The sequence below is a fragment of the Cervus canadensis genome, chromosome 4 (genome assembly GCF_019320065.1).
Source record: "Cervus canadensis isolate Bull #8, Minnesota chromosome 4, ASM1932006v1, whole genome shotgun sequence".
Classification (NCBI taxonomy): Eukaryota; Metazoa; Chordata; class Mammalia; order Artiodactyla; family Cervidae; genus Cervus; species Cervus canadensis.
This window is the reverse complement of record NC_057389.1, coordinates 93,715,198-93,734,397: the sequence shown is the minus strand read 5'-3', so window position 1 is coordinate 93,734,397 and position 19,200 is coordinate 93,715,198. Positions and strand designations below refer to the sequence as shown.

General features: G+C 49.4%; 1 protein-coding gene across 1 annotated transcript in view; it reads right to left on the bottom strand.

Moving 5' to 3' along the window:
- LOC122440464 (mucin-16-like) overlaps positions 1–16,637 on the bottom strand; it is a 115,078-nt gene extending 98,441 nt beyond the window's left edge. Inside the window, 2 exon segments of the mRNA XM_043466761.1 lie at positions 295–4,194; positions 16,507–16,637. Of these exon segments, the coding sequence (XP_043322696.1) occupies positions 295–4,194; positions 16,507–16,597 (3,991 nt within the window). The 5' untranslated portion in view covers positions 16,598–16,637.
- Between the last annotated feature and the right edge of the window lie 2,563 nt (positions 16,638–19,200).

Below are 19,200 nucleotides of genomic sequence, written 5' to 3'. Positions count from 1 at the left end.
GGGTACAGTCCATGGGATCACAAAAGAGTCGGACACGACTTAGCGACTCAACAGTGTTAACAATAAATAGGTGGCTGTTGGTCTTGCTGAGGAAGAAGGGGTGAAGAGAGAAAGTGGATTTCTTTTGAGAAATACTGACAAGGTTGAGGGGACGAGGATTAGCTGACCCCTCTGGAGCCAAGGGGGTGTGTGTGGGGAGGGTGGGTGAACCTGTGATATCAAGAGAGATGCCAAGCCTGAGGACACGTTTGTCTCTTTGCCCAATAGAGAAGAGAAGCAGAGTGGAAGTCATACCTCTGACTCTTCCAGTACCTGTTTCTGCATTACTGAGCGTACTGGAGGGAGGGAAGGCCGAGCTGGTCTCTGTCTTCGCTGTGGTCTCAGGGGTCTCTGTGTGCACAGAGGAGGTGAATTTAAGACCTGAGGATATGCCGAGCCCTGATGCTGTATCATCAGGAATTGAAGTGGACATCAACAGAGGAGGGATGGTGCTTTTTGTGATATCTCCTGCAGGGCTGGTTTCAGGAGAGGAAAAATGGTGTCTGGAGGTTGATGGGGTCAGACCCCAGCTGCTTGGCTCCCCAGAATCAGGATTCCCTGTAGATAAGACTTCTGGAATTGCAGAAGAAACCTTGGTAGATGTGGGGGTTGTCCCTGCTGGAGCACTTGAGCCAGGAGCCCCTATGGTCACTGCTGTAGCCGTGGACACTGGGGCACTGCTGACGGCCGGGGTCAAATGTGTAGCTCTTTCAGAGGAAGCTGTGTCTCTGCTAGTTAGGTAGGTTGTATCCTGGCTGGTCCTTGTGTCGCTGTCACCTGTCTGAGCGATCTCAGTGGGAGACGTAAACTCCTCGGTGGTTTGTCCGGTTGGGGCTTCTAGGGTGGGTGTGTCTGAAGCAGTTTCTCCAGGTGATGCTGTTTCAGTGAAGCTTATACTTGGCTCAGTGGACTCAGAATCCACCCAGGTATCATAGGAGGTGCTGATACGGCCTGTCTCATTGGTCAGTGTCTCCTCTCCAGAACTTGTCTCTGTCTTCCAAGTGGGCTGGGGTTCAGTTGAGGGTTCACTTGTACCTGCATTGGTCCATGATGCTTCTCTTGGGGTGCTGGAATCAAGTGTCCTGGAGGTGTCTGAGCTCTCAGGGGCAGTTGTGCTGGGGCTGTGTCTTTCAGAAGTGGTGTGTGGTGTTCTGAGCTCCCATCCTGGATGGGATTTTGAGACCTGAATTGAGCTTGTCCCCCTGCCGTCCACAGAACTGGAGCTTGGGGAGGGGGCAGAGGTGGTGGCCGAATTATTCTCCCTTCCAGGAGCAGAGGTCACAGATGGAGCCACAGGTGCTGTCAAAGTTTCTCTGGTATGTTTCTCAGTCATAGATGGATGAGTGCTGGTCTCTTCTGAGACGGAGGTGGTGGGAGGGGATGTGGTTTTCACTCCTGGAAACTGGGTGATGCTGAGGGTGGCCAGACCAGCTGAAACTTCCGAAACCAAGGTGCTGGCTGTTGTGATGCTAGGTGAGTCTGTGGCATCAGGGGACGTACTAAGCATGAAGACAGTCCTTGCTGTCCCTTCCCCTGATGGAGATGGGTGGCCCAGAAGGAAAGTGGTACCTCTGACTCTTTTGGCACTAGTTTCTGCATCAGTTAGTGTTTGGAAAATAGGGAAAGCTGAGCTGGGCTCTGTCTTTGCTGTGGTTTCTGTGTGCATGGAGGAGGTGACTGTGTGGTCTGAAGCTGTGCCGATCCGTGCTGTATCACCAGGACCTGAGGTGGACAACAGCAGAGGAGGGCTGGTGGGTATCACGCTGTCTCCTACAGGGGTGCCATTGGGAGAGGAGAAGTGATGTCCAGGGTTGGATGGAGTCAGAAGCTGGCTGGTTTCCTCCCTAGAATCTGGCTTCCCTGTAGACAACATCTCAGGTATTTTGGAAAAAACCTTGCTTGATGTGGGGGTTGTCCCTGCTGGAGCACTTGAGCCAAGAGCACCTGTGATCACTGCTGTAGCCGTGGACACTGGGGCACTGCTGACGGCTGGGGTCAAATGTGTAGCTGTTTCAGAGGAAGCTGTGTCTCTGCTAGTTAGGTAGGTTGTACCCTGGCTGGTCCTTGTATCACTGTCACCTGTCCGTGAGATCTCGGTTAGAGACGTAAACTCCTTAGCTGTTTGTCTGGTTGTGGCTTCTGGGATGGGAGTGTCTGAAGATGTTTCTCTGGGTGATGCTGTTTCAGTGGAGCTTGACCTTGGGGTGGTGGAGCCAACAACCCCCCAGGTACCAGGGGAAATGGTGACAGGACCAGTTTCACTGGTCACTATCTTTATTCCAGGGCTTGTCTCTGTCCACCTGGTGAGCTGGGATCCAGGTAAGTGTTGACCTGTACCTGCACTGCTCCATGATGCTTTGGCTGAGGTGCTGGAAACAGGAGTCCTGGAGAAGTCAGAGCTCTCAGGGTGAGCTGTGCTGGGGATATGCCTTTCAGAAATGGTGTGGGGGCTTCTGAGCACCCTCCCTGGGTGTAATGGAGAGACCTGAGCTGTACTTGTCTCTCTGCTGTTAGTGGTGCTCAAATTTGGGGAAGGGGCAGAGGTGGTCATCCAATTACTCTCCCTTCCAGGAACAGAGACCTCAGGTGGAGCTGTAGATCCACTGAAGGTTTCCTTGGTCTCATTTCCAGTTAATGATGGATGGATATTGGTCTCCTCTGAGACAGAGGTGGTGGAAGGGGATGTGGTTTTCACTCTTGGAACCTGGGTGATGCTGGGGGTGCCTGGTCCAGATGACCCTTCCCAAGCCAAGGTGCTGACTGTGGAGATGCTGGGTGAGTCTGTGGCATCAGGGGATGTGCTAAGTGTGAAGACACTCCTTGTTGTCCCTTCCCCTGAGGGAGATGGGTGGCCCAGAGGGGAAGTCGTACCTCTGACTCTTTCAGCACTGGTTTCTGTATGACTTGATGCTCTGGAAAGAGGAAAAGCTGAGTTTGGCTCTGTCCTTCCTGTGCTCCCAGGGGTCTCTGTGTCCTTGGAGGAGGCGACCATGTGGTCTGAAGATGGGCTGGATCCTGTAGGATCAGTAATGGAAGTGGACAAGAACAGAGCAACGCTGGTGGGGGTCATGAGGTCTCCTGGTGGGCTGGTGTCAGGAGAGGAGAAGTGATGCTCAGCGTTGGATACAGTCAGAACCCCGCTGGTTCTTTCCTTAGAATCCGGCTTCCCAGGCATTTTGGAAGAAGTCTTGCTTGATATTGGGGTTGTCCCTCCTGGAGCACTTGAGCCAGGATCCAGCATGGTCACTGTTGTCAACATGGACACAGGGGCAGAACCGAAGCCTGGAGTCAAATCTGTAGCTGTTTCAGATGGAGCTGTGGCTCCTGTAGGTAGGGATGTCGTATCCTGACTGATACCTGTGTCACGGTCTCCTGTCCATGTGATCTCAGTGGAAGGTGTAACCTCTTCAGGGGTTGGGCTAGCTGTGGCTTCTAGGGTGGGTGTGTCTGAAGATGTTTCTCCAGGTGATGCTGTTTCAGGGAAGCTTATGCTTGGCTCGGTGGACTCAGAAACCACCCAGTTATTAAGGGAGGTGTGGATAGGGTCTGTCTCAATAGCCAGTGTTTCCTCTATAGGACTTGTCTCTGTCCCCCAGGTGGACTGCAGTTCACTTGTACCTGCGCCGGTCCACATTTCTTCTGATGGGGTGCTGGAATCTAGTGTCCTGGAGACGTCAGAGCTCCTGGGGGCAGTTGTGCTGGGGCTGTTTCCATCAGCAGTGGTGTCAGGACTTCTGAGCTCCCCTGCTGTGTGTGATGGAGAGACCTGAGTAAAACTTTCTTGCTGGCTGTCAACAGTGCTCAAATCTGAGGTGTTAGAGGTGGTACCCCAACTGTTTCTTCTTTCAGTCACAGAGGTCTCAGGTGGAGCTATAGAGGCACTCAAATTTCCCTTGGTCTCGTTTTCAGCCATTGTTGGATGGTTGATGGTGTTCCTTGGGACAAAGATGGTAGAAGGAGATGTGGTTGTCACTCCTGAAACACTGGTAAGGTTGATGTTCTCAGGACTCCTTTGTTCTCCAGAAGTTAAAGTACTGGTTTTGCTGATGCTGGTTGAATCTGTGGTTCCTGTGGGTCTAGAATTCTCCCATGTGATGTGGATGTTGCTGCCTGGGCTTGTCAAGGACTGGGTAGACGTCGTTGATGCAGTGGGGCCTGTGGGTTCAATTAGGGATGGATCATCGTTATCTCTTGGTGTTCAAGTTTAAGACTAGTCCTCTGGAACTTCCCTTGTGGTAAAGAATCCACCTGCCAATAAAGGGGACATGGGTTCGATCCTCGGTTCTGGGAAGATCCCACATGCCAAGGGGCAACTAAGCCTGTGTGCTACAACTACTGAGCCAGTGTTCTAGAACCCATGTTCCACAGTGAGAAGCCCGAGCACAGCAAAGAAGAGTAGCCCCACTTTCTGCAACTAGAGAAAGCCCTCGGACAGCAACAAAGATCCAGAGCGGTCAAAAATAAATAAATAATGTTTTAAAAGAAAAAACAATAGTTTTCTGAGTGGAGTTGGCTGCTACAGACCTACTTTGCTTTGCATGTGTGCTCAGTCATATGAGACTCTTTGTGACTCCATGGTCTGTAGCCCTCCACGCTCCTCTATTCATGGGGTCTTCCAGGCAAGAATACTGGAATGAGTTGCCATTTCCTCCTCTAAGGAATCTTCCCGACCTAGGGATGGAACCCAGGTCTCCCACACTGCAGGTGGATTCTTTATCATGGTGCCATCTGGGAAGCCTACTGCTGAGCTCCTGAAGTTTTATTTTGTGGGGTGAGATTTAGGTAGAATCTCTGGGCTCTGCTGGACAAACCTGGGTCTGTATGAACTGTTATATCGTGGAGGCTGGAGGAAACATGGGCAACTCTTCTGACCAAGAATACATAAGTTTGGGTGGAATGAACTGGGAGGTTGAGATTGACATATATACACTTCTATGTATAAAACAGATGGCTAATGAGAACCTACATATAGGCCAAGGAACCCTCCTCAGTGCTCTGTGGTGACCTAAATGGGAAAGAAATCCAAAAAAGAGGGGCTATATACATGATTTGTAGCCTCCGATCTGTTCTGGACTATCTTTGGTTTGTGTGCTGTTATGTGAAACATACCTGATAATATGGCTAGATCTGGGCTTCCCTGTTGGTGCAGTGGTAAAGAACCCACCTGCCAATGCAGGAAACACAGGTTTGATTCCTGGGTCGGAAAGATTCCCCCAGAGAAGGAAATGGCAACCCACTCCAGTATTCTTGGCCTGGGAGAATCCCCATGGACAGAGGAGCCTGGTGGGCTACACAGTCCATGGGGATCTTGAAAAGGTCGGACTTGACTGAGCGACTAAACAACAAATATATATATATATATATATATATATTATATATATATATATATAGGCATAGCTGATTCACTTTACTGTAGAGAAGAAATTAACAAATTGTAATGCAGCTATACTGCAATAAAATTTTTTTTAAAGAAAAGTAAATTTGGGCAGGAGAAACAGGAGGGTGTTGCACCCACAGAAATTTCTTGAAGATGAAAAGCTAACCACTTCTCAGTTCCCTTTCTGAAATCTTTCAATGGATCCTCACTGCCTACAGGATAGAGTTCCTTAGTGTGTCATGGTCCTTAATGATCCATCCCCTTGTGTCTCTTGACATGGTGCTTCTCATCTCGGTGTGATTGTTCTTCCAGAGAACAGGTATTATCTATGCACTTTTAGCTGTCACAGCTAGTGATCTACTTCCACCTAGTCGTCAGAAGCTAGGGATGCTTCTAACAACTGTAATGCATAGCCCCCACTGCAAAGAATTACTTGGCCTCAATCTCAACAGTGGGGTCCCTGGTGGCTTAGAGTAAAGAATCTGCCTGCCAATGCAGGAGATGCAGGAGACACGGATTCAACCCCTGGGTCATCAAGATACTCTGGACAAGGGCATGGCAGTCCACTCCAGTATTCGTGCCTGGAGAATCCCATGGATAGAGGAGCCTGGTGGGCTACAGTCCATGGGGTCACAGAGAGTTGGACACAACTGAGTGACTAAACAACAACATCAATAGCGCTGAGGGTGAGGCTCTCTGCTCTGTCCTTATATCCCACAAAACCAGTCCTCTCATCTTCTTTAAACCGCAGCTATGTTCTCACAGTTCCCCAGCCCAATAGCATAATCCTTCACTCATCTTTCCAATGATCACCATGCCCTTTACACAAATTAACACCTATTCATTATTTAAGATTCAGCTTCTGTTATTGTATTCACTCTTCTGTCTTTACTGAATTGTCTTTTTTCTTTCTTTCTTTTTTATTGGCCTCACCTGCAGCTTGTGAGATCTCAGTTCCCCAACTAGGAATGGAACCCATGCCCCCTGCATGGAGGGGAGTTGGAAGTGTGGAGTCTTAACCATTATTATTGTTGTTGTGTCTTGACTCTTTTGTGACCCTATGGACTGTAGCCCATGAGGTTCCTCTGTCCATGGGATTTCCCAGACAAGAGTACTATTACTGATTTAACTTTTATGCAGAATACATCATGTGAAATGCTGGGCTGGATGACTCATGAGGTAGAATCAAGATTCCTGGGAGAAATATCAACAACCTCAGATATGCAGATGATACCACTCTAATGGAAGAAAACTAAGAGGAACTAAAGAGCCTCTTGATGAGGGTGAAAGAGGAGAGTGAAAAATCTGGCTTAAAACTCAACATTAAAAAAACTAAGATCATGGCATCTGGACCCATCACTTCATGGCAAATAGATGAGGAAAAAATGGGAACAGTGACAGACTTTATTTTCTTGGGCTCCAAAATCACTGCAGATGGTGACTGCAGCCAAGAAATTAAAATATGCTTGTTCCTTGGAAGAAGAGCTATGACAAACCTAGACAGTGTATTAAAAAGCAGAGACGTCACTTTGCTAACAGAGGTCTATATAGTCAAAGCTATGGTTTTTCCAATAGTCATGTATGGGTGTGAGAGTTGGACCATAAAGAGGACTGTGTCGGATCATAAAGAAATGATGCTTTTGAACTGTGGTGCTGGAGAATAGTCTTGAGAGTTCCTTAGACAGCAAGGAGATCAAACCAGTCAATCCTAAAGGAAAACCAGCCCTGAATATTCATTGAAAGGACTGATGCTGAAGCTGAAGCTCCAGTACTTTGGCCACCTGGTGGGAAGAGTGGACTCATTGGAAAAGACCTTGATGCTGGGAAAGATAGAGGGCAAGAGGAGAAGGGAGCAACAGAGGTTGAGATGTTTGGATGGTATCACCGACTCAACAGACATGAGTTTGAGTAAACTCGGGGAGATGGTGACGGACAGGGAAGCCTGGCATGCTTCCCAGTTCACATGTTTGCAAAGAGTTGGACACGACTTTGTGACTGAACAACAAATAACTGATTCACCTTGTCGCACACCTGAAACTAACACAGCCTTGTACCGGGTTGGCCAAAAAGTTCATCTGGTTTTTCTGTAACATCTCATGGAAAAATCTTTACAAACTTTTAGGACAATCCAATAAATCAACTATGTGTATGCTTAGTCACTCAGTTGTATCTGACTCTTTTTGACCCCATGGACTGGAGCCCGCCAGGTCCCTCTGTCCATGGGCTTTTCCAGGCAAGAATACTGGAGTGGGTTGCCATGCATCAACTATACTCCAAAACAGAATTTTTTTTTTTAGAGAAACAGTCCTTTGTCTCTGAAGCATCCTCCAAAGTTCATGTCCCAGATGAGCCACGCTTTCAGAGACACAACTGTGAAGGAAACAGGGCCTCAAAAAGATAGGTTGAACATTGTCCCCAAGGATGTCCCCAAAGCAGGACTCATGACAGGACTGGGGACCGAACCCTGGCTGAAGAAGAGATATCTGTGGGTACCACTTGATACAAACCCAGAGGTTTCTTCAGAAGGCCCTGCGGTGATAGAGAAAGGATGCCGAGGGAGAGGAGGCAGGCTGGAGGCTTCTGTCAGAGCCTGGGGAGCGCTCAGGACTGAGCTTGTCCTGGGGCTCTCAGCGAAGCCGCAACTGTCGGAAAAGATGCTCTGCTTGTCTTCCTGTCAGTGCTGCAACACCTGAGCTTGGGTTCTGCTTTGGACAGAGCAGATGAACTAGCATCCCCTTAGGCTATCAGAGCAGCTGTCATGACTGGGGAATGAGGCTGTAGACCAGTAAGTCTCATCAAGTGAGATTTTTTTGCCTTTATTATTCATGCAGCAAATATTTCCTGCATACTTACTATTTCCAGGTACTATGACAGGCTGCATTTGGCAATGTCTGGAGGCACTTTGGGGATTCCCAGGTGGCTTCCCAGAGTGACTCAGTGGTACAGAATCTGCCTGCCAGAACAGGAGACGCAGGAGACTTGGCTTCCATCTCTGGGTCGGGAAGATCCCTGGGAGAAAGTAATGGCAACCCACTCCAGTATTCTTGCCTGGGAAATCCAATGGGCAGAGGAGCCTGGCGGGCTACAGTCCATGGGGTTGCCAAGTATCAGACATGACTGAGCATGTACTCATGGAGACATTTTTGGTTGTCATGACTTGAGGGTCGGTTGCTATTGGTATCTTGTGGGTAGAGACCAGGGATGCTGCTTAATACCTTCCAATGCACAGGAAAGTGCTCCCACAACAAAGAATGATCCAGACCCAGATATACTGACCTCTGTGCCCAATTGAGAGACTGTTCTAGTGCACTTGGTCCAAGTTTATAGCTGTTCCATAGAAAAAGCAGATAGAAACCCAATTTAGTGGGTTGTCAACAGCATCAAAAATGTAAGAGGATTACAGAATAAAGCATCAGGGCACAGTGGGTGCAGCAGGGGTAAATGACTTTACAAAAGTGTTTTTATATATACACACACCTAAGCACATAGCTAGTCACAGTGTACAATGTATTTCTTTTTTATTCCCTCATAACTCAGTTGGTAAAGAATCTGCCTGCAATGCAGGAGTTAAAGTGAGTCACTCAGTCATGTCTGACACTTTGTGATCCTGTGGACTATGCAGTCCATGGAATTCTCCAGGCCAGAACACTGGAGTGGGTAGCCTTTCCCTTCTCCAGGGGATCTTCCCAACCCAGGGATCGAACCCAGGTGTCCCACATTGCAGGCAGATTCTTTACCAGCTGAGCCACAAGGGAAGCAATATAGGAGACCCCAGTTTGGTTCCTGGGTTGGGAAGATCCGCTGGAGAAGGGATTAGGCTACCCACTCCAGTATTCTTGGGCTTCTGGAATGGGAAGCCCAACTACTGGAGTGGGTTGCCATGCCCTCCTCCAGAAGACCTTCCTGACCCAGAGATCAAACCCAGGTCTCATGTCTTCTGCATGACAGGCAGGTTCTAGCGCCACCTGGGAAGCCCTAGTGTATATATGTCAGTTCTAATCTCTCAATTCATCCCCCCTTCCGTTCCCCCCACCATGTCCACATGTCTGATCTCTATGTCTGCTTCTCTATTCCTGCCCTGCAAATAGATTCCTCACAATTTTTTTTAAAGATTCCACATATATGTATTAATAAACAATATTTGTTTTTCTCTCTCTGACAGTTGACTCTGTCCTGCAGACTCTAGGCCCACCCACATCTCTACAGATGTATTTCTTATTATGGATCCCAGTCAAAAAGTCTGCCCGATGTTCCTGCATCAGCTCATCCTCTGCTATCTAGCTCCACCTGGCTTCCTTCCCCGTCTCATCTCTTCTCTCACACTGTCTCTCACACTGGAAGGGAGCTGGTGTCAGCATCACTGGGCATTTACAGAGCCAGGCTGCCTGAAACAGAGGCCCAGCTCTCCCGTGGACCAGCGGCATGACCTTGGGCAAGTCACATAAACTAATAGTGCCTCCATTTCAATTTCCTTATCTGCAATGTGGAAGTGATAAGGGTATGTACATCATCAGGCCACTAAGAGGATTAAATGAAATAATCTATGTAAAGGGCTTAAAATAGTGTCTGGGACTTCCCTGGTGGTCCAGTGGTTAAGAGTCTGCCTACCAATGCCGGAGACACAGGTTCGATCCCTGGTCGGGGAAGATTCCATATGCTGTTGGGCAACTAAACCCGTGTGCCAGACTACTGAGCCCACACATCCTAGAGCTTGTGGGTGGCTTCAAGAGAAGCCACTGCAATGAGAATCCCATACACCACAACTAGAGAGTAGCCCCCACTTGCCACAGCTAGAAAAAGCCTGTGCCCAGCTTTAAATAAATACATTTATTAAATAAATAAAAAATCCCATTGTCTGGCATATATTGCTTTTGATTGTTGTATGAGTATAATTTGTCAAAATTCACCAAAGACAGTGGACTGGATGTGAATTAAAATTTAAAAATGTAAAATAAAATAGAATCATAAAAATAATGGAAAACTATTATTATTACCATGACTCATTTTAGCACAGCACTTATCAGAATGTTGTTATTATTATTGTTAGGAGGAGGATGTAAATGGGATCAGAGTACTGTTAGGGAGTGGGTCAGAACCAGAGAAGTGGGAATCAGAATAAGAATCAATGATGGGCAGCTTCCCTGGTTGCCTAGTGATCAGGAATCTGCCTGCCAATGCAGGGGACACAGGCAAGGAAGTTCCCACATGCCTCAGAGCAACTAAGCCTGTGTGTCACAACTACTGAAGCCCGCACATCTAGAGCTTATACTCTGCAACAAGAGAAGACACTGCAATGAGAAGCCTGAGCACCCCAACTAGAGAAAGTCCTTGAGAAGCAACAAAGACCCAGTGCAGCCAAAAATGAATAACTAAAGTTAAAAAAAAGAATCAGTGATGGGGAGCAGGGGTCAGATTCACTGTATCTTGTTGCTTAGTTGCTAAATCATGTGCAACTCTGGGACCCCATGGACTGCAGCACTCCAGGCTTCCCTATCCTTCACCATCTCTTGGAGCTTGCTGAAACTTAAGTCCATTGAATTGGTCATGCCATCCATCCATCTTGCCCTCTTTTCCTCCTTCCCTCAATCTTTCCCAGCATCAGGGTCTTTTCCAATGAAATGGCTCTTTGCATCAGATGGCCACAGCATTGGAATTTGAGCTTCAGCATCAGTCTTTCCAATGAACATTCAGGACTGATTTCCTTTAGGATGGACTGGTTTGATCTCCTTGCTGTCCAAGGGACTCTCAAGAGTCTTCTCCACCACCACATTTCAAAAGCATCCATTCTTTGGCCCTCAGCCTTCTTTATGGCCCAGCTCTCTTGGGGAGTCCCAAAACTGGGTGCCCAAAGGATGGCTGTCCCAGAACAGATATTGCAAGTGGCTGGCTGGTCCAATGGAGATGAATGAGACTGGTCAGGATGACCTGCTCAACTTCAGTGTCTGTTCCCTTGACTGTTGAGAGGTCTGGCTCCACAAATGTATGGGGCCACACCAGCCAGGGCAGCTTCTAGGATGTCTCCTCCCGGGCAAGGACCCAAGGTGGGGGCACAAGGAGGTGAAGCCCAGCCTGGAGAGCAGAGGAAATGCCAAGCCCAGCCCTACCCTCAGGAGGGGCCTCAGGTAGTGGCCTGAGTTCCTTGGTCCTACCCTGCCTTGCTGGCCTACCCTGCACCCCCAAGGGACTGCTGGTTGGGTAGGGGTCCTTTGGGGGTTTCAGCGCCAACTGAAGTCCTACCTTCCCTGGGAGGAGAGATCTAAGGGCTCCTCTCCCTCCCTGAGAAAAGTCAGGACATGCTGTCAGAAGAGAAAGAAGAGGACCCATCAGGGCTCCCACCTGGTAAAGAATCCACCTGCCAGTGTCAGGGCCACAGGTTCAATCCCTGGTCTGGGAAGATCCCCAGGTGCCACAACCACTGAGCCTGTGCTCTAGAGCCCAGGAGCCATAACTACTAAAGCCCATGCTCCCTACAGCTTGTGCTCCACAATGAGAGAAGGCACTGCAATGAGAAGTCTGCACAACACACTAGAGAAAAGCTCTTGCAGCTATGAAGACCCAGCCTAGGCAAAAATAAATAAATAACTTGCTTTTTTTTTTTAAAAAAAAAGGAGAGGACCCCTCATAAGAAAAAAGAGCTTGTTTGGCTCTCTCCCTGACTCACACACACTGTCTCACATACATATCACACTTACACAAGTGCACACACACAGCCAGAACTCAAGTCCTGGAGTTCTGGATTTCATGCTGGTCCTGCCCCACTCACTCCATGGAGCCTCAGTTTCCCCCTTTTTAAAGCACAAATAACATCAGAGCCCACCTGCCTCTGGGTTGCACAGAGTTTTACTGGGATCCGTTAGTTCATTGACCCACAGGAGGCTTCCCCTCACCTTGCCCTACTGATGAAAGCAACCCACCCCAACACACTCCAGCACCCCAGATTCTCTGTCCAAAATCTCTTTTCCTTATCACCATTTTAATACTTGTGTGTGACTAGTTGCTCATCACGTCCAACTCTTTGCCACCCTTTGGACGGCAGGCTTCCAGGCTCCTCAGTCCATGGGATTCTCCAGGCAAGAATACTGGAGTGGGTTGCCATTTCCATCTCCAAGGGATCTTCCTGACCCAGGAATCAAATCCTTATCTCCTGTGTGTCCTGCATGGCAGGCAGATTCTTTATTCACTGAGCCATTGGGAAAGCCCCTCTTAATACTTAAATACATGATTTATTTACTGTTGTTATGGGTTTTGATCTGTCTCCCTTGCTGGAATGTCTACTGAGCAGGGATCTTTGTGTTGCTCACAACTGCATCCCCAAGGCCAGAACAGTGCCTGGCACACAGTAGGTGTTCAATAAATTGTCATCGAACAAATGAATGAATGAATCACTGTGTAATAGTGTTGAGTAAAGAGGTGAGGACCTCCCCAATAGAGTGAAGACGCACAGGGACCCTTAATGTGAGGGAAAGGGGGACCTCTCAGACTGAGGAGAATGAAGACCCCCTCTCATGGGGAGAGTGAGGATACCCCTAGAAACCAGACATGAAAGAAAAGGGTGAAAACTCCATCTAGGCGGGCTGGTGGGATGTACAGTTGTTGTTGTTTAGTCACTAAGTTGTGTCCGACTCTTTGTGACCCCATGGACTGTAGCCCACCAGGCTCCTCTGTCTATGGGATTTCTAAAGCAAAAATACTGGAGTGGGTTGCCATGCCCTCCTCCAGGGGACCTTCCTGACCTAGGTATCAGACCCATATCTGCTGCATCTCCTGCATTGGCAGGTGGATTCTCTACCATCGCACCACCTGGGAAGCCAGGATATTGGCCCCTAGACAGCTGAGGTGCATATGAAAGGAACAATTTCATTGAATCCAGACTCTTGCATCTTCCTGTACTTAGAAAGGCACTAAATTCCTTAACTTGGGCTATCTGGTTTTCCTTCTGTATTTCTATCTTTGTTTTGTGGCTGTCCCTTGCAACATGTGGGATCCTACTTCCCTGACCAGGGATGGAACCCATACCCACTACACTGGGAATGTGGGGTCTCAATCCCCGGACCACCAGAGACACTGGTTTTCTTTAATTAACAATCATCTTTTGATGTTCAGACTACCTGCTCTTTGTTGCAAAACGTTTATATAACCTGGCTCCTCCCCTCGCTTCTCAGGGTTACTTGAGATACTGACTCCTGGGCTAGAAGTCCTAAAAGTTTCCACCAAATAAAACGTAATTCTCAACTTTTAAATTGTGAGTATTTTTTACATTGACAGAGGGGTGGTGAAGGGCAGTTGCTGTTTACCCTATGGGATGGGGGGACCCAAGGGCCAGGAAATAGCCAGAAGAGGAGACTCCTCACCCTCAGTCTTTTCCAGGCAGGGGGTGAAGTACAGGGCTTAGGAATCATCCAGAAATGGGGGTTCGGATCCCTTCCCTCACTTGTTAAAAAAATTTTTTTAACCTGATGCAAAGAGCCAACTCATTGGAAAGACCCTGATGCTGGAAAATATTGAGGGCAATAGGAGAAGGGAGTGACAGGGAACAGATGGTTAGACAGCATCATCGACTCAGTGGACATGAAATTGAGCAAACTCTGGAAGACTGTGAAGGACAGGGAAGCCTGGTGTGCTGCAGTCCATGGGGTCACAAAGAGTTGGCCATGACTTAGTGACTGAACAACAACAAAATACTTGCTTTATCATGCCATGCTAGTTACCATCGTACAGCAAAATGAATCAGCTGTGCATATACATATGTGTGCGTGCGTGCTAAGTCACTTCAGTTGTGCCTGACTCTCTGCAACCCCATGGACTGTAGCCTGCCAGGCTCCTCTGTCCAGGGGATTCTCCAGGCAGGAATACTGGAGTGGGTTGCCATTCCCTTCTCCAGGGGACCTTCCCCGACCCAGGGATCAAACCCAGGTCTCCTGGGTTTCCTGCATTGGCAGGCAGGTTCTCTATCACCAGCACCACCTGGGAAGCCCATACATACACATATATCCCCTTTTTTGGATTTCCTTCCCATTTAGGTTGCCACGGAGCACTGAGTGCTTGCTGTGTGGCTTTAAACAAAGGGCTCAATCTCTCTGAGCCTGTTTTCTCTTCCGTAAAATGGGAGGCAATGTGCCCCTACTCTCACCCATGCAAGCTCAATCCAGAGAACGCAGGTGAAAGCCCTGGCACACAGTAGGTCCACAATAGAAAATGATGATTACTGTGGGCCTCTGGGATCTTGTCAGGTTTCAGCCACATGGTCAAGGAGGGGAAATGTATAGGATGAAGATGTTGAAGAAGATTCATCATATGGGGTCTAGGGTGGAGGGAGAGGTGAGAGGAGAATGGATCTCCACCAGCTCTGGAATTTTTAAAATTACCCTTTAGGGAGATAGAAACTCAGAGAGGTTAGGCATCAGGCCCAAGGACACATAGCCTGTCAGTGCCGGATTTACATTTCATTTCATCTCTGCCCAGGAATCGAGGGAGTCTTTTCCAGAATTAAAGTGAAGAGTCCTGAAAGGTGTCTGAATTGACCTGCCAGGGGAACCCCTCCCCAACAGATTTCCTGTTTACCGTGGAATTGATGGGTAATTGGGGAGGGATGTCAACCCTTAGTCCAGGCAACCAGCCCTCCTTGGGGTGGGAGCAAGAGCCCGCTGCATTCACAGGGTCCTCAGCATCTGACTCTGAGGGAGCCTCGGGGTCAAAAACAGTTAAACAGCTTCTGTTTGTGGTGACGTGCTTTGGGGACAGCTCAAGGGGACACGCCCCATCAGAGGTGGTGGAATTGTCCAGTACAAACCCGCCCACCATTCAGGCCATTGTGTGGGTGCCTTTCAATGGCGTCCAACCGCAAAGCTTTTCCGGGGCCCAGAGCTGCCCTGGGTGACTCAGGGCTGGGGGCTGGGGCGCCCTCTCCACCTGGTCCAGAAGCTGTAGAGAGTGAGGCTTGAGTCGGGGAGGAATTAGGAGGTGGCCCACCCACCCTGGATGGCTTCCAGGCTGCCATTGTCTGGGGACTGAGCCCCTGAGAATGGGGGAAAAAGGATGCCCCCACTCCTCACAAAGTTGGCAAAGCTCTTGCTCAACTTTGTACCAAGAGAGACTGGGCATCCCTCTGTCTTGCCCACCAGCCTGGAGTTCCTGCAAACCTGGGGCTGTGACTTGCTCATTTCCTATCTGAGAGCTGAGCACAGGTGCTGAAATCAGAGGTGTCAATAAAACAACAACAACAAAAAAAAACAAAAAAATTGGAACTTCCCTTGCTGCCCAGTGCTTAAGACTCCAGGTTCCCAATGCACGGGGCATGGGTTTGATCCCTGATCGGGGAACTAAGATCCCCGAATACTACGTGGCTCTGTCAGAAAATATAAAATAAAATAAAACTCATCATAAAAAAAGAAACAAAAACCCAGATGTATAACCAATAAGGACCTACTATACAGCACACGGAACTCTACTCTATATTCTGTGATAACCTGTATGAGAAAATCTAAAAAAAGAAGGAATATATGTACATATATTACTGAATCAGTTTGCTTACATCTGACACTAACACAACATTTCAAATCCACTATCTGCTTAGCTGTTCAGTAGTGTCTGACTTCTTGGGACCCCATGGACTGCAGCCAACCAGGCTCCTCTGTCTATGGGGATTCTCCAGGCAAGAATACTGGAGTGGGTTGCCCTGCCCTCCTCCAGGGGATCTTCCCAACTCAGGGACTGAACCCAGGCCTCCCGCATTGCAGGCAGATTCTTCACCATCTGAGCTACCAGGGAAACCTGTAAATCAACTATACTCCAATAAAAAAAAAATGCCCTAGGAAATGAACGTGTCAGTGAGCCAGTGAAAGGAGGAATACCTGGCCATCTCTGACCCTGCAATATTTAATTCCCACTGTAGCCATTCTGTGACGTCTCCTTCAGTCAGCGTGGAAAACCAGCCCCACCTGGCTGAGTGTGATGGAGGCCTTTGCCAAAAAAGCAGAAGCCCTCTGCGGACTGCCCCCGAGGGGGCTCGGGAAGGCACCTGTCACATCTCTCCCTCTCTCCTCCAGGTGTGTATCTGCCTCCTCCGCTGACCCCAACCCAGCCCGGCTTACCTGGCCAGCAGGTGAGGAAGAGGCTCACGGTCAGAGCCACCAGGTGCCCTCGCCGATGGCGCCCTGGGCGTGCAGGGTCTTCCCTGCCCATGCTCCTGTCCACCCTCCTGCCCACCCGCCTGGGCAGTGCTCCTCACACCCCGAACGAGCCCCAGTGACTGAACCCAGCCCAGCCCGGCCAGGCTCCTGGGAGGATGGTGAGGACACGCCTTGCTGAACTTCCCAAGAGGGGCAGGGCTTGCCCTAGGGGGAAGCAGTGGTTCTGTGGTTGGCAAAGGTCAGCTGGCTTTATTCAGCGCCCTCGTGATGACTAACGCCTGCAGACTGATACTGATATTGTGCAAGGCCCTGTGGGGCTCCTGGGCACAAGCTCGTTCTGTGTCCCACACCTCTATTTCTTTAATTATAGGAAACTAACCATTCAGCCGCTAAGACCTTCCCTGAGTTCCAAGGGGGGCAGATTCAAGCAGTTGTTAATTAGGGAAGGGATGGGGTGTAAGACCAGGGAGAAACTAACAGTCAAGAGCAGCCTTGGGGCAAGGTCCTGATTCCCCATTAATGAATACACACAATATCTTTGAGCTCTTTTGCAGAAACTGAAAGCCCCTCCAGGTGGGAGAAGCTAATGATTAATAATGGTATGCTGCCCACAAGCATGTAGACCTCAGACCTGTTGAACTTGAACGTTGATGATGCTGACTCCTACTTACCTCACCACGGACCCCTCAGAAGAATATCCACAAGCTGATCATGCCCTCTTTGAACAATTACTATAAAACCTCTCCCTTCTGGTGGCTCAGAGATAAAGAATCCACCAGCCAAAGCTGGAGATGCGGGCTCCATCTCTGGGTCATGAAGATCCCCTGGAGGAGGGCATGGCAACCCACTGCAGTATTCTTGCCTGGAGAATTCCATGGACAGAGGAGCCTGGTCCGCTACAGTCCATAGGGTTGCAAAACGTCGGATACAACTGACTAACACACAGCACAATCTTCCCCAAGAGAGAACACGTGGTTTTTGAGGGCATGTGCCCGCTGTGTCCCCCTTTGCTTGGCAAAGCAATAAAAATCTGCTTTTCTACTTCCCCCTGAACTCGTCTCTGATATTTGATTCAACACTGGTGTACAGAGAAGCTGAGGTTTTGGCATCAGTACCCTCTGTGAAGAGGGGCACATGGGCCCTCCATACACCAGACAAAGCCTGGCTCCTGAAAAGCCTGCTGCCAAACCAAGAGATGTCCTGAAGTGGCCATCTGGCTGGGCTTAAAGGCAAACAGAGGTCTGGGCATAGGTCTGTCCTAATCTTTCAAGCCCCCTGGGTTTTACCTGGCTGACAACTTCCTGCTCAGAAGCTGGCACTACCAGACTGAGCCGGGTGGACCTTCCCCGGGGGAGGCACGGCTGGCTCAAACGGTTTTGGAATGTGTGGGAGTGGACGGGAGATTGCATTCCCATGTGAGAACACTCTGGCTGCTGGGGGAGTGGAGGGCTGGACTTGGTGTACCCTTGGGGAGCCCTGCAGAACCGCCCTGTGCCACTCCTGGACCCCTCTAGGACCCACACGGCCAGCAAGGAGGCTGTAGCTAAGCCATTCAGCAGCCCCCAGGGGCAGAGAAAACCAGCAGGGGCTGGCCTGGGATTATTCTGCCCTTTCCTTGAAAACCATGTGGGCTTGAAGGTTACTTATCACTGCAAGCCTGGACTGTTACAACAGCTGCCCCTAAAAACTGCCTCTCCCCCACTGTCCGCCAAACACAGACTGTGCCAGGGGCATCCTCCTTAGGTACGTGATCCTCCATGGCCCCCATGCTCCCACCTCATCCAGGGGCTCAGGACATCCCCATCCTCCCTCCTGGCCCACCCCTCAAGCCTCTCACAGCCAGACAGGTGGGTTTATCTTCTCATCCAGGGATGACACAGGAAGGCACCTAGTGTGAAGGTGACAGGTAGGGGCTACCCCACAAAACCTCACATCTCTCCTGCATCTGGTTGTTGTTGTTGTTTAGATGCCCTGGTACCCAGAGCCAAACTCCATGGATCTGTAGCCAAGGCGAGCTTATCAGAACACTCCCACACTCAGGTCCTTCATGCTCAATGCAACTTCCTGCTAACCTATTCTCCCTTTTTGCCCTGATGATCTCAGTCCACTAGTTCTCAGCTCAGACACACTCGGAGCCCTGAATACCCTTCAGGCATGCAGCCTGGCCAAGATGCACAAGTGATCAAGATGGGTTGACAGAAGCACTGTAGTGGCCCAGTGGTTAAGATTCCGAGCTCCCAATGCAGGGGGCCCAAGTTAGAGATCCCTGGTCAGGGAACTAGATCCCACATGCCGCAACGAAGACCTGACACAGTCAAATAAATAAATAAATAAGAAGTCCATTGGAGATATCAGTCCCAGACTGGGAAAGGGCAGGGGAATCAAGGAAGGCTTCCTGGAGGAGGTGCCACATACACCAAGTCCTGAAGCTGGAGCCAGCTGGGCCAGGGTAGTTGGGGAATGAAGAAAGGAGTGTTTCAGGGAGAAGACACAGCGATAGCAAAGACTGGAGGCAGCAGGAAGCAGGAAGTGGAGCCTGGCTTTTGTCCAAATCCTCTCCCTTGGTTGTCTGCCTGGGCACCCCCTTCCTTCCTTAAGAAAACAATCACAGAGAAGCAGAGGCCAAGCCAGAGGGTCCAGCGGGAGATTACAGGG